This window comes from Eleutherodactylus coqui, chromosome 4 (genome assembly GCF_035609145.1).
Source record: "Eleutherodactylus coqui strain aEleCoq1 chromosome 4, aEleCoq1.hap1, whole genome shotgun sequence".
In the NCBI taxonomy this organism is placed as follows: Eukaryota; Metazoa; Chordata; class Amphibia; order Anura; family Eleutherodactylidae; genus Eleutherodactylus; species Eleutherodactylus coqui.
Genome location: NC_089840.1, coordinates 109,498,852 through 109,523,089, shown reverse-complemented (window position 1 = coordinate 109,523,089; position 24,238 = coordinate 109,498,852). Strand labels below are relative to the sequence as shown.

General features: G+C 41.6%; 1 protein-coding gene across 1 annotated transcript in view; it reads right to left on the bottom strand.

The window, feature by feature from the left end:
• The window catches only part of LOC136625621 (amine oxidase [flavin-containing] B-like), a 106,878-nt gene that overhangs the window by 17,645 nt on the left and 64,995 nt on the right, over positions 1-24,238 (bottom strand). Inside the window, exons 11-12 of the mRNA XM_066599975.1 lie at positions 6,682-6,739; positions 4,102-4,199 (exon numbers count right to left, since the gene is read on the bottom strand). Of these exons, the coding sequence (XP_066456072.1) occupies positions 4,102-4,199; positions 6,682-6,739 (156 nt within the window). The remainder of the gene's footprint in view (positions 1-4,101; positions 4,200-6,681; positions 6,740-24,238) is intronic.

Sequence of the window (24,238 nt, the reverse complement as noted above, 5' to 3'; positions counted from 1 at the left end):
ATGAGGCAAAAGAATCGACAGATCTATCCCTTGTAATTTTGACCGGCATGGCACACTATGTCATTATCGTAGCACACATACACTATTTGCACAGCCCAGCAGTCAATCGACTACAATGGACTCCTCAAATAGTGAATGTTTGACAAGTTATACAATCAGATGTATTATGCCAAATCTTCATTTGGCACTGAATACATCTGTACAATGGACACATGAACATCAAACATGGACTGTAGAGCAATATTAGATGGTGGCCTAGTCTAATTAATCATGTTTTATTTTATATCATGTGGGTGGCAGTGATTGTGTGCAGTGCTTACATGGGGAACAGAGGAGTCCATCATGCATCCACGCTATGGGAAGAAGGCAAGCAGAGGCAGTGTGATGTACTGTGCACTGCACTGCTGAGAAACCTTGGATCCTAATATTCATGTGGATGCTAGTTTGGCACATACCACCTATCTAAACATTGCTGTAGGGCAAGTACAGCCTTTCAAAGCAATGATATTCCCTAGTGGCTGTAGCCTCTTTTAGCAGGATAGTGCATCCTGCCACACTGCAAGAATTGTTCATGGATAGTTTTGAAGAATAAGAAAGAGTTCAAGATGTTGACATGACATCAAATTCACGTACCCAGTTTGGTGGGGGGTAATAAATTAAAAAAATACCTGAAAGAGCTGCAGAATAAATTGGTGCTATACAACAATATTTATTATTTTATTTTTTATTTGTGCTCGAAAAACAAATCTGATGCATGAGGGCTCCATCTCACAATGTACAGGACTTAAAAAACCTATTGGTCATGGTGCTAGATACCACGGGATACCTTCAGAGGTCTTGTAGAGTCCATGCTGTGATAGGTCTGAGCTGTTTTAGCAGCCTGAGGGGGAGTTACACTATATTTTATTATGCAGGGGGGGGGGGTTAATATTATGGATGATCAGTTTATGTAGAATTTTATAATATTTTTGCATTCTAGGGTATAGAACACAAAGAAGAAAATGCTTCATCTCACTTCATGCAGATGTTTGAAAAATGGACAGGTAAATTTCAACAGGATGCACAGAGAAACCTGAAGCCTGGGTGCCAGCAAAATCCTGTAGTTAATTAACAAACTATTTGAGAACCCCGTTCACCACATATAGGCATGTCTTCAGCCACATGAGGTAGGTACTCTGTGCTCTTGTCTATACCCTAGAATTTAAAAAGTTAGTATCCAGCATCCAGAGCATAAGGTAAAACTTGCCGTTTATTGCATCAAATTAAAAACCGCAGCCTATTCGCACACAGGTACCTCAAACTTGCTGATGCGTTTCGGCAGAACATCTCAACAAATCTACATCAAGTCTATAATAAGCACAGGAAGTGACATCATGTATGTAAATGACTCCCATCAGGTGTGATTTTAACCCCTGTATATCAGTTAAAAAAGAAATTTAAAAATCTGGGAAAATCAAGCAAAGCATTATTATAGTAATGTTCACAGCAAGTCCCAGCATACAACCAACCCAAAAAAAAACAAAACAACAAAAAACAAACATCTTAACCCCTTCCCGCTCCAGGACGTACATTTACGTCCTCGAGCGTCGGGGTATGTATGAAGAGAGGTTGCAGGGCGACCTCTATTCATATAGTGCGGGCGTCAGCTGTTTATTACAGCAGACACCCGCGGGCAATAGCCGTGATCGGCCGTTCGGGCGATCGCGGCTATTAACCCTTTAAATGCCGCTGTCACTTCTGACAGCGGCATTTAAATCCCCCGAACGATGTTCGGGGGTCCTGTACGGTACGCTCCCTCCCCTTCCCCCGCGGTGAGATCGGGGGAGCTGTGCAAGTGTCATGGCAGCCGGGGGCCTTCGGAAAGGCCCCAGGGCTGCCTTGAGAGACTGCCTATCAAGCCATCTCTGTGGAGCATTACGTCATACTGCAGGAGCGATCAAAGCATCGCATATTGTTGTCCCCCATGGGGGACTTAAAAGAAAGGTAAAAAAAAATCAATAACGTTTTTTTAGTTGCAAAAAAAGTAATAAAAGTTTAAATCGCCCCCCTTTTGCCATATCTATAATTAAAAAATCTAAATAAAAGTCCGCTCTATCAAAGTAACACATTATTTACCCCACACGGTGAACGTCGTCCGAAAAAAAATCAAGAACGCCAGAAATTTACTTTTTCAGTCACCCTGTCTCCCAGAAAAAACGCAACAGTCATCTTCTCAACAGAATTCTTTCCATTAACTAGATAATAATAATGATAATCTGATCTTCATACGCGCACAACATGAGTAGGAGATGGAGTTTTAGATCTATCTTTAATGGGAAATTCAATTAGTGGGAGAGTAGAAACTGAGTTGCTTCGAAAACCCATTTCTGGCAACTCCATGTTACATGCCAAAAGCTGTCATCCAATGCATGTGACTTCTAATTTACCAACTGGGGAATTCATAGAGCCAAATGGGCCTGTTCACAACAAGCTGATTATATGCAAGAAGTCAAAAACATCACCAGCAGGTTCCTCCAACTGGGTTACTTAGCACACACCATTCAGAATGCAAGCCTTCAGGTGGATAACAAATCTGGGGATTTCTATCTATCACATAACATAGCCACATTGAGGAATGATCCATCCTTGGTCTCTTCCACCCATTGCTTTAAAAATGTCTCTGCTATCATTAAGATAATTTGCCTTAATTTACCTATTTTGAGACAAAATGACTCCCTTCCACGCTTTCTGGATTGTGGTGTCAGATTTGTGGTGAAGAAGGCACCCACAATCAACAACAAACTTACAGACAATATGCAGAACATATCAAATTTAAATTGGTTAAATCTAAAAGTTTGCTTTCGCTGTATAACTTGTCAAACAAAAGGTTTACAATGCCTATTCCCAAATATGATATACATTCGTTTATCAACCTCAATTCTACCTATTAGTTATATCTGAATTTTTGGGGTTTGTGTCAATTACACTATGTGGGGTTCATGTCCAGAAAACTTAAAACTAGGATTGCAGAACATATTTCCTCTATAACCAGTAATAGTCTAGACAGAGGTGGCCGGTCCCTATCGGGCACTGCCTGACATTTTGCCATAGATCACGCTGGTGATATTACACACTTGCAGGTGATGGGTATAGAAAGGGTATTCAAACCCACAAGAAGAGGTAATTGGCAAAAAAAACTATTAGCAAAGGAAGCCTTTTGGAATCTCAAATTGAATACAAGGGTGGATTTGAATTATAGAAATGACCTACTCTACTCTACTCTACTTATTTCGATTATAGGTTCCAAGCCTAACCTTTGTGAATTAAGATGTTTGTTTTAAGTGTTGATTTTTTTTTGGTTGGTTGTATGCTGGTGCTTGCTATGGACATTGAGATATATATATATATATATATATATATATATATATATATATATATATACATATATATATATATATATATATATATATATATATATATATATAAAAGTGTATGTATATGCTTTGCTTGATTTTCCTAGATTTTTTGTTTCTTTTATAACTGTTATACAGGGATTACAAATCACACCTGATGGGAGTCATTTACATACATGATGTCACTTCCTGTGCTTATTTATAGACTTGATGTAGATTTGTTGAGTGCATACTCAATGGTCAACGCAGACGTTCTGCCAAAACACGTCAGCAAGTTTGAGGTACCTGTGTGCACACAGGCTGTGGTTTTTAATATGATGCAATAAACGTAAAGTTTTACCTTATTCTCTGGATGCTGGATACAAATCTTTTCAATTCTATGGTATAGGCAAAAGTAAGAGCACAGAGTACCTGCCTAATGTGCCCGAAGCCACGCCTATATGTGGTGAGCAAGGTTCTCAAATAGCTCGTTAATTAATTACAAGATGTTGCTGGTGATATCTTAGTTTTACTGATAAGATCACACTCTCATTAACAAACATGGCCAAAAAAGAAGTTTTTTGAAAACCCTTCCTACCGCAAGTGAACATAAGTTTATACATCTGTGGCTGCTACTCAGTGTTTTCCTAAAGGTAATCATCATAATCGAATACAATATATATATAGTAGAATGTTAATGTTTCTACTTCTCTACGTCCATACTCCATACCTTCCAAACTGAGTCATAATTCCCGGAGGAAAATATGCAGTGTAACATCCACCTGAGTATTGTTCTTTACACCAGTCCTTTTCTTCATAGTGCACTGGCTGTTAAAGATTAATTAGAATAATGTATGAACATAAAGTAAAAAATGTATTCACACAATCTGTACATCTTATAGGTATTGTTACATTTTAAAAAGGTACTTTACTTGGGAAGTTTGAGTTCTTTTCTTTATGAAAGTTACATTAAAAAATAGTGATTTCCAAGCCTACTTATGACGTGAACTGCTAAAATCGTTTTGTAATGTTTAATAAATTAGAAGACCACCATAGTTATTGTTGCCCTTTATATTACTTTACGATATGGAACACATTACTGCCATGACTAATTTGGAAAACATGGCATCTTTGAACCATTGTAAAAAATATATTACCGATGCTAGAAAAAAGGTGCTAAAACTAAATTTTTTTCTTTTGCCGATTTAGCCATTTGAGGGCTTGTTTTTTTGCAGAACAAGTACTAATTTTATTAAAAGTACTCAATGTTTTATATAATTTATTGAAAAGCTTAAAACAATAAATAAATTGGAGTGGAATGGGAAAAAAAGCAATTCTGACATTCTTGAGGGGTTTCCGTTTTACAGTGTTCATTGTGTTGTAAAAAGGATATGTTCACTTTATTCTTCAGGTCAGTACAATTACTATATAGCAAATGTATGGACTTTTTGTTATGTGTTACTACTTTTAAAAATAAAAGTATTTTACAAAATAATTAGCTTTGTGTAACGAAATCAAATTCTGAGCTCCTTAATGTTTTTATTTTTCAATTGCTGGAGCCATTTTTTTGTGGTAGTTTTTGTCGATAACATCTTGGGGTACATAGAACGTTTTGATCACTATTTTTTATTTTTGTCGGAGGGTGTCGTGACCAAAAACCAGCAATGCTGCACTGTGTTTTTTCTTCCTTTTTTTAATCTGTGATGTTTAGCTTACGAGATAAATAATTTGATATTTTAACTGAGCGGACTTTTACAGACAGAGTCTTTTTTAGATTTTGATGATAAATGAGAAAAGGTTGGTTCTTGAACTCTTAATATCTTTTTTTATATTTTTTTGAAATTTTATTCAACTTTTTAAAAATTATTTTTGTCCCACAAAGGGACTTAACTGCACAATTGCTTGATCACTTATACAATACACTGCAATACTTTGAATGGCAGTGTATTGTGCTTATGCTGTCTCCCTATCATACCCTGTTAGAAACAATGAAGAGAGCACAAGAAAGGTTGCAGACTATGCTTGTGCAGCAAATTGCATGTTACAAACAATTTGCTAAGTCCAACCTGTTGCATAATTAGCTGGCAAGGCTTCTTACATCTTCTACAAGAAACAGGTAGTAGTTTGTAGAAGATCTATTATCATCAGCAGAAAACACAGGGCTAAGAAACTAAGTTGTTAGTCAGTCTATTCAACAAACAGCTATATAACAGCTCAGGCACATTCTCATTTTATTGTTTAAAAGCATACAAGGTTCAAAAGCAGCATCAGGCATCATGACCGTGGGTTAAAACTCTTATTGAAAACCTGATTTTTTTTATCAGTTTCACTTTATGCTCTAACAAGAAATATTAGCAGATAAGAAAAAGCATTAACTGGTCTTTCTGCGCTCCTTGTTTAGGAACACTTCAGCAGAGTCTGGACTGGTAAGCATAAATTTTGTTAGGACTAGCTATTATGCATACCTCTACCTGCACATAGATTGACAAAGTTTTAAAGGGGGAGAGAGAGTATGTGTGGGCTTGCATTTTCTACTTTGGAATGAGTCAAGATCTACTGCTTTGGTGAGACTCTGGCACCATGAGAAGGACGAGTAGAAACAAGGGGTCATCTGCTACCCATCATAGGGAGTTTAAGCATCTTTGGTTTCCCAGAGCAGTGGAATAGGACAGTAGTGATGGATACATTCCCAAGTACTGGTTTCGAATTATCAGGTGGTGTTCTTGGATTGTTATTGGGGTAGTAAAATCTTCAGAATCTCTGAGACCTTATAAATGTTATGTTTCTAAAAAAAATGGCTACCTTACAAGTGAAATTCATGTTCTTGCTTGGGAATTTTTCAAGGGGTAGTTTCTAAGTGACAAAATAATGTTTGCTTGAGAAATCACTTATAACCCATCCATACATGTTCTCTGCTAATTTCTCTATCACTATCTATACTGTCCTGAGGTATAGTAAAGTCTCTGGATGTTAGCTAAACATCAGGTCATAAGCATGTTCTAGTTTTGCTACTTTTTATGGCACAATTTTGGGGTACTTATTAAATGGAATTACCAGAAGGGCTATAGCAAGGGCACACTGGCAGAGGAATGGAGCCATTACTTAGTTATATGTGTCAATCAATATACACTGTATTCGCTCTCATTTTATCACTTCCAAGGAGACTAAAAGGAAGGATGTCCCATATTTGTCAACATACTTTACAAAGAATTTCCCATTCCACTGAATTAAATGAGCTTTCTTTATCAGGAGAAACTACTAACAAGGAACCGGCATTTTGAACACTACATTTCTAAAAGATCTTACTTACATGCAAAGCTTCTTCAGTTCCCATGACTTTGGCAATGTATTCACATATTTTTCTTTTCCTGTTGAGTAAAGATTTGTTAGATCATGAATTTTAGTTTCTCATGGCTCTTTAAAGATGTTGTTTTATTAAAGTTACACATAATGGAATTACACCTAAGAAACAAATGTCTCTAGGGTATACTTCTAATATAATGCTGTAATAACTCTAGAGCTTACATGAGGACATAAACTGCATATTGCTGATAAATTAAAAGCGTTTTAGGGATGAACTTAGTGCAACGCATATTTATGAGACAAACATAATAGCTTCAAACATGCCAGCCAAAAATCTCTGTTTCCATGGGGACTTCCTAAAAACTAGACCTCAAAGGAGCAAGACTTATGCAAAATAGTTTCAAGTTTGATGGAGCATTCCACTATGAAGTGAGTCATAGCATATACACTTTTCCTATTCAGGTGCCTTTATGTAACAAGAGATAAATGTAGGGGGAAAATGTGGTTATATATGCAATCCCATTTAATCCAGCATATAATAATGAATGCACTGCAGGGCTGTTGCGCCCCTTCCTCAGTATTTTTAGCATTTGGTGTGTTCTTTTTGCAGAAGAGTGGAACACTCTACAAAGAGAACACACCAATGCTGGTTGTGTATCCCCAGCTAAACTACTGAGGAAGGGACCCAATGCCCCCAAAATGTGTTTATTATTACCGTATATACCGGCGTATAAGACGACTTTTGAACCCCGAAAAATCTGCTCTGCAGTCGGGGGTCGTCTTATGCGCCGGTAATACAAAAAAAAAAGTGTAAAAAAAAAAAATTTTATTACTCACCTCCCACGGCGTCCTGTCGCGCTCCAGCAGGATGTCGCTCGCTCCGGCAGGCTGTCGCTCGCTCCTCGTCCCCGCCGCAGCATAGCTTTCTGAATGCGGGGCTTGAAATCCCCGCTTCCAGAAAGCTAATACACACGCCGGCAGCCATGACAGCATTGAATGGCTGTGATTGGCTAAAGCACACGTGGCTTCAGCCAATCACACTATTCAATGACATCATTGAATGGCTGTGATTGGCTGAAGGCGCACGTGTTAGCAATCACACCCATTCAATGATGTCATTGAATAGTGTGATTGGCTGAAGCCACGTGTGCTTTAGCCAATCACAGCCATTCAATGATGTCATGGCTGCCGGCGTGTGTATTAGCTTTCTGGAAGCGGGGATTTCAAGCCCCACATTCAGAAAGCTATGCTGCGGCGGGGACGAGGAGCGAGCGACAGCCTGCCGGAGCGAGCGACATCCTGCCGGAGCGCGACAGGACGCCGGGGGAGGTGAGTAATAAATTTTTTTTTTTTTTCTCCACTGAATACCGGCGTATAAGGTGACAGTTGGGGGGTCGTCTTATACGCCCCGTCGCCTTATACGCCGGTATATACGGTATATGCTGGATTAATTTTTAATACAATCATAGAGGAGAAGAGTTGGAAGGAACCTTCAGGGTCATCTGGTCCAACCCCCTGCTCAATGGAGGATTCACTAAGTCATCCCAGACAGATATTTGTCCGGCCTTTGTTTGAACACTTCCATTGAAGGAGAACTCACCACCTCCCATGGCAACCTGTTCCACTCATTGATCACCCTCACTGTCAGAAAGTTTTTTCTATTATTTAATTTGTCTCTTCCCTTTCAGTTTCATTACATTGCTTCTAGTCTTTTCTTGTGCAAATCAGAATAGGACTGATCCCTCTGCACTGTGGCAGCCCTTCAGATATTTGTAGACAGCTAATAAGTCTCCTCTCAGCCTTCTTTTTTGCCAGCTAAACATTCCCAGATCCTTTAACCGTTCCTCATAGGACATGATTTGCAGACTGCTCACCATTTTGGTAACTCTTCTCTGAACTTGCTCCAGTTTGTCTATGTCTTTTTTAAAGTGGGGTGCCCAGAACTGGAAACAGTATTCCAGATCTGTTCTGACTAAGGAAGAGTAGAGGGGTATAATTACCTCACATGATCTAGACTCTATGCTTCTCTTAATACATCCCAGAATTGTGTTTGCCTTTTTGGCTGCTGCATCACATTATTGACTCATGTTTAGTCTATGATCTATTAGTATACCCAACTTTTCTTCACATGTGCTGCTGCTAATCCCAATTCTTCCCATTCTGTATGTGCTTTTTTTCATTTTTCTTGCCCAAATGTAGGACTTTGCATTTCTCCTTGTTAAATACCATTCTGTTACTCCTCGCCCACTGTTCAAGCTTTTCTAGATCTTTTTGAATACTCTCTCTCTCTTTCCTAGTGCTAGCTATCCCTCCCAGCTTTGCGTCATCAGCAAATTTGATGAGTTTCCCATCAATTATCCCCTCCAGATCATTTATAAAAATGCTGAACATCGCTGGGCCTAGGACAGAGCCTTGTGGTACCCTACTTGATACATTCTTCCACTTGGATGTGCAGCCATTTATGACCACTCTTTGAGTCCAATCACTCAGCCAGTTGTGAATCTACCTAACAGTAGTTGCCTTCCCAATCCCATATTTGGTCATTTTTTCAATAAGTATGGTATGAGATACTTTGTCAAATGCTTTACTAAAGTCAAGATATATTATATCCACTGCATTTCCCTGATCAACCAAGTCACTGATTCTGTCATAGAAGGAAATTAGATTCATCTGGCATGACTTGTTTGTTAAAAACTCATGCTGGCTCTGGTTAATTACTCTATTTTTATCCAAGTACTTGCATACATGCTGTTTATTACTTTGTTCAAAGATCTTTCCCGTATAGAAGTCAGGCTCACAGGTCTGTAGTTTCCTGATTCTAGCTTCTTCCCTTTTTTGAAAATAGGGACAACATTTTTCCCTTTTCCAATCTTCTGAGACTTCTCCTGTTCTCCAGGAATTTTTAAAAATTATAACAAGTGGTTGAGCAATTACCTCTGCGGCTTCCTTTAGTATCCTAGGTTGTAATACATCTGAACCTTGAGACTTGAATTAATTTAACCCTTTGCAATCCAATTTTGGATTCAGGGTTTCCTAGGGGCTTTCTCTTTTTCTGCATTTTACAGTGGCGCCATCTGCTGGCTAGAGCCCGTACTGCGGTATGAGACATGCTGGAGAGGCCCCTGACAACAGAGTGGCCAGTAATGTACAGTAAGAATACCCTGCCGGACGTCTTCCGATATCTGAGCCGTACAGCCTTCAATCAGAATGTCTTCAGACGTCAGACAGTGGATTGGAAAGGGTTAAGGTAGCTAAGTGTTCCCCTTACCATCTCTCTCCCTATAGATAGCCTGCATTATTTTATTCCCACAGGGAAGATCAGTTGATGTTACATCTACTTTCTGAGTGAAAACAGATACAAAATAGGAATTTAAAAGTTCGGCCTTCTCAACATCATTCTTAACCAATTTACCATTTTCATCCTGTAAGCATCCAATAGCATCTTTGAATTCTTTTTTGCTTTTGACATGCCCCAAAAATCCTTTTTTTATTGCTTTTGGCCTATGTTGCAAGCCTAAATTTATTATTAGCTTTAGCTTTTCTGACACTTGCCCTACAGTTTCTGCAGACCGCATTATAGTCTTCTTCAGATATTCCCCTTCTTTCCATTTGATAAATATATTTTTCTTTGTTTTCAACATGTGTGCAAGTTCTGTGTTCATTCATCCTGGTCTCTTTAAATGCTTCCCATACTTCCTTTTTTTAGGGATTGTTAGCAATTGTGCTTTGAGAATCTCATTTCGCAATATTTCCCAACCTTCTTGGACATTTCTGTCCTTAAGAACATCCAGCCATTGGATTATTCCTATCCTCTTTCTGAGTTCATTAAAATTTTGAGTCAAGCTCAAAAACACGTCTCGTGTCTCTTTGAGCTAAATGGGATTGCTCCTATGACCACATTTATCTCATGTACTAGCATGTCCCCCTTGAAAGGTGTGATGTTTTGTGGACCGGCTGCACCCCCTCAGACTCATCAAGATTCAATCAATCTCACTCTCAGGCCTCGGTCAGACGACCGTTTTTTGCCGCGGTTTGCGGATCGCATGTCGGATGCGCATCCGCAAATCGCGTGACCGGGGCTGACGATTCACCGAAAAATCTGCAGCTAGCAGCGTTTTCGGCGATACGGGCCCGATCAAAGGAGCGCTGTCCAAACCATTGAAATTTAATGGAGCCGGCAATACAGCCGGCTCCATTGAAAGCAATGGGCTGCCGGCGAGCGCGGGATGAATTTTCGTGAAGGGCTTAAAAATATAAGCCCTTCCCTGAAAATCATCCTAAAATGTGTAAAAATAAAAAAAATATATACTCATCTTGTCCCTGCAGCCGGAGTTCAGCTGCGGCCCGCCGGCTGTTCTCCTGAACTGCTCTGTGTAGTATTCAGCAGGCGGGGATTTAAAATTCCCGCCTGCTGAATGGGCTGCCTCTGATTGGTCACAGCCCTCACCAATCAGAGGCAGCTGTCACTCACCCATTCATGAATTCATGAATGGGTGAGTGAGTGCTGCCTCTGATTGGCTGAGCGCAAGGACCAATCAGGGGCAGCTCTCAGCTATTGAATGACAGCTGCAGGGACCGGCAATGAAGCCAGTCACATGTTCTTTCCTCCGGCGCTGCAGAGAGACGGCCGTCTTCAGGTACGTCCGTCTCCTTCTTGCAGTCACACGGGCGCATCGGCGCCGGTGTACGGATGCCGATGCGCCCGTGTGACTGAGCCCTTAAGTGTACTGGAGCAAAATGCAACAATTTTATTAAGAAGTGCAAACATCTTAATAAATTGGGCACATCTTTGCCTGACTGCATCAGATGATCAAATCCACAATTAGCTGGTATAAATTGAAATATGATTTAAACCAGTTTCTGGTGTAAATTATAGTATATCTGTTGGAATGACATTGGCATGAATGGAGATTGCAGCTTAAAATAAATTTTAACTCGGGGCGTGGCTTGGAGAGGCACCGGAACGGCAGCAAATCTTTAGGCTCCGTTTGGAAACAGGCACTTCTAGCCATAAAAAGCACTGTTGGAGGTGGAAAACCGCAAAAGCAGATAAACGAACCTACCAGGACAGCATGTCAGCAAGAAGGAGAGGCTCGAAACCAGTGCCGACAAAGCTGGAGTCCTTCTTTGTGGCACGTGGGTCTCCCTCTGTAATGGCCGCACAGGAGATCGTGCCCTGCCGGGAGCAAGTGACTGACAGCTGCTCTGCACTAGAAACCACAGCAGAGGAGACTGCATCTGACAGCTCTGCCGGAGCGACCGGAGGCTCTCAGCACACATCAGCTATACCGAAAGGCACAAGAGAAAGGTCAGTGAATGGGGGGAAAAACATTGCCAAGGGACCCCCTGCACCCAAAATGGCGCTGACCACGTTGCCACACATAATGAGAACCCCCACAAGCAGCCCAGAAAAGCAGAAGCTGAGAATATCTCAGACTGCTGAGAGTGATCCGGAGGCTGAACACTTATATGTGATAGCGGAGGAGAGAGAAACAGATAACCCTGCTGAGGCAGCCGGAGGCTCACAGTATAACACAGCCACAATGGGAGGCTCAAAAGACAGAGCAGTGAATGGGGGGAAAAACAATGCCAAGGGGGCCCTTACACACACACTAAGAACCCCCACAAGCAGCCCAGAAAAACAGAAGCAGAAGATGTCTCAAAATGCTGAAAGTGTTTCAGGAGCTGATTATCTCCATGAAAAAGGAGACCACAAAGAATTAGATAACCTCACTGCATCAAACAAACCGGTGACTGAGCTGTATATAAAGGAAATAGTGTTGACGCTGAGAAACACCATACAAGCAGACATTTCAATGTTAACCTCGACAGTAAACTCCTCCATTCGGGACATTAACAACAAAATAGAAAAACATGATAAAAAACTGGAGGAAGTGGTGGGCTCGCATAACTCATTAATTGACTCCCACTACGATCTAGAAGAAAAAGTTAACAAACTGCAACTCAAACTATCCGATTTAGAGGATAGAAATCGACGCAACAACGTCAAAATAAGAGGGATACCCGAAAATGTCTCCAATGCGGAAATCGTAAACTACATTACACGATTTATGCAGACCATGCTTCCCAACACGCCAATGCAAGAATTCAAGATAGATAGGGCCCACAGATTACCGCGCCCAAAATTCCTTAAAGAGGAATACCCCAGAGACGTTATAGCTCGAATTCATTATTTTGGCGCAAAAGAAGCCCTAATGAACGCAACAAGAAAGCTCCAACCCCTGCCAAACCCATACTCTGAATTGCGAATATTCGCTGACCTATCGCAATCCACCTTGGAAGCGAGGAGAAGCTTCGCAGCGATCACTGCCTCCTTAAGAAAAGCCAATATCCAGTACAAATGGGGATTTCCCACAAAAATTATAGTTACAAAAGAAGGAAGGACCCATATCCTCCAAGACCCTAAATCTGCGACAGACACCCTAAACTCTTGGGGAATTACACTGCAAAATTTATCCTATACAAACGCCAACACAGAAAAAAACAGACGCCAGCATCACACCAGCCGGAGCTCCTCACCCCCGGAATGATTCAGAAGACCTCACCTCCAATAGATACAAAACAACGTCTCATGAAGTGCCTGCTCAAGACAGCTGAACTTTTTCTCCCCCCACCGAAAAATGCAAGTTCTAACTTGCCCTGTATTTGTCAGTTTAATCCTCAACATTCTGACTCTCACGCCAAACGCATCCGTGTGTTCTGGCCCTATACAAAATGAGGATATTGTTTGGTTCTCTTTTTTTTGTTATTTTGTTTCCTCAGGCATTCGCGCATCACAGGAATTCCCAAGTCTCCAACTTTGCCGCCACCCACCATCCACATGGCGGTGAAAGTCCTATCGCTTAACGCCAACGGCTTGAACTCGCCATTCAAGAGAAGATCTGCGTGGAAAGAGGCAATTATGCAAAATGTTGACATTATGTGTATCCAGGAGACCCACTTGTTAGAAGTAGATAAAAGCAGAATGTCCCATAGAATGTTTCCGCAGGTCTTATTTGCTTGTGCCCCAAAAAAACAGGCGGGTGTGATGGTGGCATTCCGAGACAGAGCTCCGTTCACCATCGATAAACAGATTGGTGACCCGAAGGGTCGCTATTTAATCTTAGTAGGTTCCCTTAGGAATACAAAAATAACCTTAGTAAACACATATGTAACAAATTCAAAGCAAATTAATTTTCTTAACAAACTCAAAAAAAAAATTAACCAAGTAGCGGAAGGTCCAATAATGATAAATGGTGACTTCAACCTAGTACCTGATAGAGAACTCGACAGTACAAACCCAAAACTTAAAAGAAATGCCACCCTGGGAGAATGGCTACACAAAAATGCGCTTTATGATACGTTCCGGTGCTCCAACGCCTCTGCAAAAGAATACTCACACTATTCAAATAGACACAGATCCTTCTCGCGCATAGACTTATGTCTAGTTGAGAGGAAACTCTTAGCATCAATACAAAAAGCGGAGGTTGGGACGGCTACTTGGTCTGACCACGCACCAATCATAACAACACTGAATGTAAGGGGCCTTGGAGCACCGACTAAATCATGGAAGAACAACACTTATTTAATGAGCATTCCCAAATACAGGGAAAAAATACAAGAAGCATTAACTGAATACTTTAAATTCAATGCCATCCCACAAACAGACCCAGCAATGGTGTGGACCGCCCATAAGGCATACATAAGAGGAATTTTAATAAAACTAGGCTCCAAATACAAAAGAGATAAAACAAAAAAAAACAGATGAAATTCTAACCCAAATACAACTGAAGGAATCCCTTTTAAAAGTTTCCCCAGACCAAAACACACATACCGAATTACATAAATTGAGACTGGCTCTACGGAAAACATTACTAGGGGATTTTGACAGAGAAATTACTGCTCAACGAGCGGACAGCTATTCAGCAATTAATAGGCCATCCAAATGGATGGCAAATCTGATTAAAAGAAAAACAATAAAAGCAAATATTCCCTACATTTGGAATTTCCAGGACAAAAAACAAAAACTATCGAACCCCAAACATATTGCAGACAATTTTTGCTCTTTCTACAGCAAACTTTATAACTTAAAAAATGATCCCCAAACAAAACAACCAGACAAGGAATCAATCAATGCTTTCTTGCAAAAGGTTAACCTACCGAAGCTATCATCCTTACAAACGGACCTCTTGGACGCCCCGTTCTCCGTCTCGGAAATAATAGACACCATAGCATCCCTAAAGAACCAGAAAGCCCCTGGGCCGGACGGGTATTCAGCAGAGTACTATAAAAACTTCTTACCTCAACTTTCAACCCATATCACTAACACATTTAACAAGATCAAAGAAAGAGGCTTCTTCCCACAAGAGATGCTGCAGGCCACAATTGTAGTCCTACCAAAACCTGGAAAGGAACCAAATACACCAACTAACTTCCGTCCTATATCATTACTTAATACCGATACTAAGATCTACGCTAAAACGTTGGCCCGTAGAATGGTGGACATACTCCCAGACATAATACACTCTGACCAAATGGGGTTTGTAAAGGGGAGACAGGCCTCGGACGGCACACGGAAAATTCTAAATCTAATACATTCAATAGAAACATCTAAGGTGCCGTCAATAATGCTGGCCCTGGACGCCGAAAAGGCATTTGACCGAGTCCATTGGGAGTACATCTTTGAGACAATGAAAAAATTTGGTTTTGGAGAAAACACGATAAGTGCCGTCCGGGCCCTGTATTCAGCCCCCACAGCCACTGTTTTGGTGGATGGTACCCTGTCGGTCCCCCTATCAATCTCGAATGGCACAAGGCAGGGTTGCCCATTGTCTCCTATTTTGTACGTGCTGGCTATAGAGCCACTAGCAGAACTAATTCGCACCTCCTCTGAAATAAAGGGAATTCCAATAAATCACAGACAATACAAAATAGGATTATTCGCTGACGATGTCATTTTGACACTGACCCGCCCCCTAGAATCTTTAAGAATGGCATGTAAAATAATCAACCAATTTAGTAATGTATCTCTATACAAGTTGAATATAGACAAGTCCCTTATTCTAGGTCTGGGGGTATCTACAAACCTAGAAAATGCAATACGGGCGGAATTTCCCTTTGAGTGGAAAAAAAAGGCATACCCTACTTGGGAATAACGTTGACACCATCCACCAGAGACATAGAACTAGAAAATTACCCCAAACTGCTTAACTCCACCCAGAAAGTAATTGACCATTTATCAGGTTTAAAACTGTCATGGATGGGCAAGATCACATCCTACAAAATGAAAGTCCTCCCACTAGTCCTGTACCATTTTAGAACCTTACCACTTATTATCTCCAAGCTTACAATTTCTAAACTCCAAAAACAACTAAACAACTTTTTATGGAGTGGAAAGAAACCACGTTTAGCCCTGTCAATATTAGCACTCCACCGGAAAAAGGGAGGAGCGGGAGTACCAAATCTAAGGGCATACTACGAAGCTAATATACTAAACCAAACTAGACAATTAATCAGGACCAACAACACAGTAGGCTGGCCCAATGTAGAAAAAAGCTATATAAATGATCTACCTAGACAGGCACTAATGCTTGCTACTTCAATAGACGGTTTAATATTCCCAAAAAGCATAGACACCCAACTTAAAAACATTCCCCCTACATTACAAGCCGCGATCCAAACATGGAAAGAACTTACTAAAAAAATAAGCATATCCGATGAAACGGAATTTCCTCGCATACCTATCGAGACACTCAATCTATTTTTACCTAACTGTGATATGAAACCGTGGAGCGTTAGAGGAGTCAGATACGTAGAGGACTTAACATCCAAGAGAGAAATTAAAAGCTTTACAGAAATAAGTACTGTCTATGGCCTCCCGCAGAGCGAAAAATTTACATACTTTAGAATCTGCTCTCTCTTAAGAGAGAAACCCTTACACAAAGTAAAACTCCCGACCACAATCATTAAGAAAATTCTCACAAACCCTCTCGAAGGTAAATCGGAGACAAGAGACTATTATGACATACTAACCAACAACAAAGCAATGACAAAAAAAACATACATGTCGAACTGGGAACTAGAACTCAAAGAAAAGATACCTCTGGATCAATGGTCCAGCTCGAATACGTTAATGACAAAATCCACTATGGGACTTAACATACTAGAAGTACAAACCAAAATTAACCTAAGATGGTACTACAACCCATCACTTTTATACAATAGATCGAACCTGGGAGATGGTTTGTGCTGGAGAGGCTGCGGCCAAAAAGGCACATTATCACACATTTTTTGGTCCTGCCCAACACTAAAAGTATATTGGGAAAACATAACCATGTTCTTACAAAGCACATTGAAGTGCTACATACCTAAAGACGCCAAAATGTATATATTGCTGATGGGCTTGGAAACGTTTCCTAAACAGATAAGATATGTACTTGCTCACTCCCTAATGACCGCCAAATCCATAATAGCAAGACACTGGAAAAATCCATTACCCCCAGACATAGAAGAATTTAAAAGACGTATGGACGAACAATATATTTTTGAAAAATGGTTGGCGTTCCGGAATAAGAACACCAAAAAATTTAATGAGACCTGGGAGACTTGGAGAATATCCTTAAAAAAGTAACAGTTGAATCACACAGATGCGTGAAGCCTTGTTACTGAGTTTGTTCATATGTTATATGTTCGTTGCAAAATATGTGTGGAATACAGGTTGTCAGAGGAACACAACGATTACGCTAAGTGTAAGTTATAGAAAATAGTACATGACTATACCATAACCACAATATAAGAATGTGCAATAAAATCTCAATAGAGTACTACCCTATATAGCACAGAGTGGTTACCATACCAGTTACATATTTTGATTGTAAAGTTGTGGAATGTTACCAATTGTTGTAGTAAAGTAACTTAATCAAAATACTAACACAAATAGCACAGTCTGAATCTGATACTAAATATTCGTTGATTATGTGCAAATCTCTTATGCTACTATGTACCAATGACTTGTATGTTTGTTAAAATTAATAAAAAAATCTAATGTTTAAAAAAAAATAAATAAATAAATTTTAACTCAAGGTGACCGCTAACATATGTAAAATGTATTTTTTTATGTGAAAGATGTCCTATGGCCTTTAAAGTATTATCGATGTAAAACTGCCCACAGATATAAAGAATGACCCCTAATAATCGTATGTATATTTATTTACATGATATTTAGATTTATGGTTGAGAATCAAATGATATTCAAATATGGTGCTAAAACAGAAGGTTGAAGATTAGTATAACAGGTTTAAAATACAGTCCTCCAAAAAATTAAGGGAACGGTTAAGCATTACAGTATGATGGTGGCTTCAGATGAGTGTGTATTTGGTGCGTACTTACACACGCACAAAAACGCGCGTCTATTAGCTCCAATACATTCCCTGAGGTCTGTGCACATGTCCGTTCTTTACAGGCGTGTGCCTGCAAAGATAGGACATGCGTGCACCAGAGGGAATGCACGCATTGTTTTCAAAGGAGCCGTGGCTCCATTGAAAACAATGGTCTGCCGGCACCCCTGCATTGTTTTTCAGGGAAGGGCTTTACATATAAGCCCTTCCCTAAAAAACAGAAATTTAAGTGTAAAAAAAAATAAAAAATAAACTTACCCTCCACTGCTGCTGTATACCCCGCGGGGATAAGGAACACATCTGCTGCATGCGGCGGATGTTTCCTTCATCACCGCTAGTAAAAAGAATTCCCTGCTGCTTCATCTGCCACATCTGTGACAGATGCAGCAGAGGAATTCTTCAATTGTGTGACAGCTGCGGTAGAGGATTCTGCTGCTGGTACCCCGCCAATTGGTTTCTGGGAAGGGCTTTAAATATAAGCCCTTTCCTGAAAATCCTGTAAAAGTGCTGTAAAAAACAAAAAAAAATAGATACTCACCTTGCTTCGGCTGCCGAAGCTCAGCTGCGTTTTCTCCTGCTGTCTCCTGCTTTGTGGTGCTGATCTATCAGCAGGCAGAGATTTAAAACCCCCTACCTGCTGAAAGAGGTGATTGTGATTGGCTGAGGTGCTCAGCCAATCACAGGCAGCTCTCGCCGAATGAATGACAGGCAGATGTAGCAGCAGGGAATTCTTTTTACTAGCACTGACCTGCATTTACGCGTGTTTTTGCAGGTACATGGGTGCGCACTTATGTACGCACCTACACTACCGTTCAAAAGTTTGGGGTCACATTGAAATGTCCTTATTTTTGAAGGAAAAGCACTGTACTTTTCAATGAAGATAACTTTAAACTAGTCCTAACTTTAAGCAAATGCACTCTATACATTGCTAATGTGGTAAATGACTATTCTAGCTGCAAATGTCTGGTTTTTTGTGCAATATCTACAAAGGTGTATAGAGGCCCATTTCCAGCAACTATCACTCCAGTGTTCTAATGGTACAATGTGTTTGCTCATTGGCTCAGAAGGCTAATTGATGATTAGAAAACCCTTGTGCAATCATGTTCACACATCTGAAAACAGTCTAGCTCATTACAGAAGCTACAAAACTGACCTTCCTGTGAGCAGATTGAGTTTCTGGAGCATCACATTTGTGGGGTCAATTAAACGCTCAAAATGGCCAGAAAAAGAGAACTTTCATCTGAAACTCGACAGTCTATTCTTGTTCTTAGAAATGAAGGCTATTCCATGCGAGAAATTGCTAAGAAATTGAAGATTTCCTACAACGGTGTGTACTACTCCCTTCAGAGGACAGCAAAAACAGGCTCTAACCAGAGTAGAAAAAGAAGTGGGAGGCCGCGTTGCACAACTAAGCAAGAAGATAAGCACATTAGAGTCTCTAGTTTGAGAAACAGACGCCTCACAGGTACCCAACTGGCATCTTCATTAAATAGTACCCGCAAAACACCAGTGTCAACATCTACAGTGAAGAGGCGGCTGCGGGATTTTGGGCTTCAGGGCAGAGTGGCAAAGAAAAAGCCATATCTGAGACTGGCCAATAAAAGAAAAAGATTAAGATGGGCAAAAGAACACAGACATTGGACAGAGGAAGACTGGAAAAAAGTGTTGTGGACGGATGAATCCAAGTTTGAGGTGTTTGGATCACAAAGAAGAACGTTTGTGAGACGCAGAACAAATGAAAAGATGCTGGAAGAATGCCTGACGCCATCTGTTAAGCATGGTGGAGGTAATGTGATGGTCTGGGGTTGCTTTGGTGCTGGTAAGGTGGGAGATTTGTACAGGGTAAAAGGGATTCTGAATAAGGAAGGCTATCACTCCATTTTGCAACGCCATGCCATACCCAGTGGACAGCGCTTGATTGGAACCAATTTCATCCTACAACAGGACAATGACCCTAAACACACCTCCAAATTGTGCAAGAACTATTTACAGCAGAAGCAGGCAGCTGGTATTCTATCGGTAATGGAGTGGCCAGCGCAGTCACCAGATCTGAACCCCATTGAGCTGTTGTGGGAGCAGCTTGACTGTATGGTACGCCAGAAATGCCCATCCAACCAATCCAACTTGTGGGAGATGCTTCTAGAAGAGTGGGGTGCAATTTCTCAAGCTTACCTCAACAAATTAACAGCTAGAATGTCACAGGTGTGCAAAAGGAGGATTCTTTGACGAAAGCAAAGTTTGATGTAAAAACAATGTTATTTCAAATACAAATCATTATTTCTAACCTTGTCAATGTCTTGACTCTATTTTCTATTCATTTCACAACGCATGGTGGTGAATAAGTGTGACTTTTCATGGAAAACACAAAATTGTTTGGGTGACCCCAAACTTTTGAACGGTAGTGTATGTATGCACAAAAACACACTCGTGTGAAGCCACACTAACCCCTATTCACAGACAACGCCTAAAATTATAAACTTAATTGATTAACTATTAAAAGAGGGGCTAAATGTAGTAGAAGAAATTATGTTAGTGACGAAGCCTGTTTGTGCCTTAGTGACCAAGCCAAATTTTGGAAATCTGACATGTGCCACTTTAAGGCCTCGGTCAGACGGGCGTTTTTTGCCGCGATTTGCAGATCGCATGACGGATGCGCATCCGCAAATCGCGTGACCGGGGCCGAAAAATCGCCGGAAAAATCTGCTCCTAGCCGCGTTTCCTTTGAAACGGGCCCGATCACAGGAGCGCTGTCCAGCCCATTGAATTCAATGGAGCCGGCAATACAGCCGGCTCCATTGAAAGCAATGGGCTGCCGGCGAGCGCAGGATGAATTTTCGGGAAGGGCTTAAAAATATAAGTCCTTCCCTGAAATTCATCCAGAAATGTGTAAAAATAAAAAAATATATATACTCACCTGGTCCCAGCAGACGGAGTTCAGCCGCGGCCGCCGGCAGTTCTCCTGAACTGCTCTGAGTAGTATTTAGCAACCGGGGCTTTAAAATCCACGCCTGCTGAATGAGCTGCCTCTGATTGGTCACAGCCTCACCAATCAGAGGCAGCTCTCCCTCACACCCATTCATGAATTCATGAATGGGTGAGTGAGTGCTGTCTCTGATTGGCTCAGTGCAGGGACCAATCAGGGGCAGCTCTCAGCTATTGAATGACAGCTGAGAGCTGCCCCTGATTGGTCCCTGCGCTGAGCCAATCAGAGGCAGCACTCACCCATTCATGAATTCATGAATGGGTGAATGAGAGCTGCCTCTGATTGGTGAGGGCTGTGACCATTTTTAAGCCCTTCCCGAAAATTCATCCTGCGCTCGCCGGCAGCCCATTGCTTTCAATGGAGCCGGTATTGCTTGCTCCATTGAATTCAATGGGCAAACATCATGATTTGTGTAGTATATGTTCTCAATGGGGTCGGCGCTGCTGCCGCCGGCCCCATTGAGCGCATATAGAGAACACAAGGAATCGCAGATAGGTGCGATCTGCGATTTCTTGTGTCCTATAATTTATTGGACAAGCGCATAAAAAGCGCCCATATGTCCGATACCATTGCAATGGTTCTATAAAATCGCAGATCGCATGCGCATGCGCAAATCGTGCGAAAAATTGCCCGTGTGACCGAGGCCTAACATGGAATAACTCTGTAAAAGTTTTGCATATCCCAGTGATTCTGACATTGTTTTTTTGCCACATGTTATACTTCATTTAGGTGGTAAAAATAGACCAATAAAAGTTGTGTATATATTTTAACCCCTTCCCGCTCCTGGACGTACCTGGTACGTCATGTCATTAAAGTGTCGCCGCGGTGACAATCGCGGCGACACAGCAGTGATGTCTGCTGACATAGTCAGCAGACAAGTGCTGCGTCCGGGCTGGGGACCAATCAGAGCAGTCCCTCCCCCACGATCGCTGTGATTGGTCAGGGAAAAACTCCCTGACCAATCACAGCGCAGCAGCGGACTTCGCGCTGTTTACAGTAGGGGCTCCATGTGCAAGCACCGCAGTGTGTTTCCGGTGCTTGTACAGAGAGCACCTACTGTGTTTTTTGTGAATATAAAGTGCGATTAGAGTGTAGATTAGGCAGGGAGTGAGTGTAGTGTAGTGTAGTGTAGTGGAGTGGAGTGGAGTGTAGTGGAGTGTAGTGTAGCAGAGTGGAGTTAGTGATCAGTGTAGTGAAGAGGAGTTAGTCATCAGTGTGGTGTAGTGGAGTGAGTGTTAGTGATCAGTGTGGTGTAGTGTAGTGAGTGTAGTGAGTGATTGATCAGGCAGTGTAGTGTAGTGAGTGTAGTGAGTGATTGATCAGGCAGTGTAGTGTAGCAGAGTGGAGTGAGTGATCAGAAGTGCAGTGTAGTGTAGTGAGTGAGGGATCTGTAGTGTGTGATCAGAAGTGTAGTGAGTGAGCTGTAGCGTGCGATCAGCAGTGTAGTGTAGCGCAGCGTGTAGTCAGTGTATCCCTTGGTGTAAAAAAAAAAAAAAAAAAGTTCCTGTTGTTCCCATTTTGTTACCTGTCCCGTCACCCATTATTAGTTAGTGTAGCGTTTAGTTAGTCCGTCTAGTGTGTAGCGTGTCGTTAGTCCGTGTTGTGTCAGTGTATTCGTCTGTGTAAAAAAAAAACCAAAAAAAAAAAAAAAGTTCCTGTTGTTCCCATTTCGTTACCTGTCCCGTCACCCGTCATTAGTTAGTGTAGCGTGTCATTAGTCCGTCTAGTGTGTAGTGTGTCGTTAGTCCGTGTTGTGTCAGTGTATTCGTCTGTGTAAAAAAAAAAAAAAAAAAAACACTTACGTGAATACACCACATAAGTTTCCGCGTTGTTTCCGACCCCCGTCCCGTGGTCACCCCATCCCGCAGTGTCCCATCTAATAAAACTTTTTCCCCGTGTGCCCCATTTTATATAAATATGGCCCGCAGGAGGTACACTTCAGAGGAACTGTATGCAATCATTGCATCAGACTCGGACTCAGGTAGTGGTGATGACGACCCCACTTTTTTGGCATTCTCCGACTCCTCATCCTCATCCTCATCCAGCGAGTCTGAGCTCCCTGCACCCCCGAGAAGGCGTCCAAGGACCGCCACTGACCCCAATGCATCAGATGCTCACTGGAGTACCCCGGAAGATTACAGACCCCAGATCCCTGATTTTATTGGGAACCCAGGGATTCAATTTGATCCAGAAGGGCTCAGAGGGAAGGACTTCTTCAAGTTTTTTTTTTCAGAAGAGTTCATTGCCCACATTGTTACCCAGACTAATTTGTACGCCCAGAATTTTATTCAACAAAATCCTACCTCCAGCTATGCCAGACCCGATAAGTGGACCCCAGTGGATGCACCAGAGATACAAAAATTGGGGGGGCTTATACTAACCATGGGGCTAATAAAGAAGCCAACAATCAGGGCGTACTGGTCTACCGATATTTTGTACCACACCCCAATGTTCCGCATGGCGATGTCGAGGACGCGCTTTGAGTGTATTTTAAAATTTCTGCACTACAATGACAACCAGCTGTGCCCCCCCAGCGATCACCCCAATTACAATCGGTTGTATAAGATCAGGCCCGTAATAGACCATTTTAACGCCAAGTTTGCCCAGGCGTATGCCCCACAGATAAACATTGCAGTAGACGAGTCCCTGGTACACTTCAAGGGGAGGCTAAAATTCCGCCAGTACCTGCCCAGTAAGCGGGCACGGTATGGTGTGAAGTTGTACAAGCTGTGCGAAAGTACATCAGGGTACACCCACAAGTTCCGTATTTACGAGGGGAAGGACACTAAAATTGAGCCCCCAGAATGCCCCCCCGTGCTGGGAGTAACAGGGAAAATAGTGTGGGAACTGGTGCACCCACTATTAGACCAGGGTTACCATCTGTACCTGGATAACTTTTATACCAGTGTCCCCCTGTTTCAGTGCCTCGCTTCCAGAGGAACAGTGGCATGTGGCACTGTTCGGAAAAATCAAAAAAGCCTCCCTAAGACGCTGCTTGGGCAACTGCTCAGAAGGGGTGAGAGCCGGGCCCAATGCAGCGACAATGTATTGTGCGTTAAATATAAGGACAAGAGGGATGTCCTTATGTTGACGACAATACACGGCCACAGCAGTACCTCCTGCCCAGTACGAGGTACCAGTGCAGAGACCCCCAAACCAGACTGCGTCCTCGACTATAATAAGTA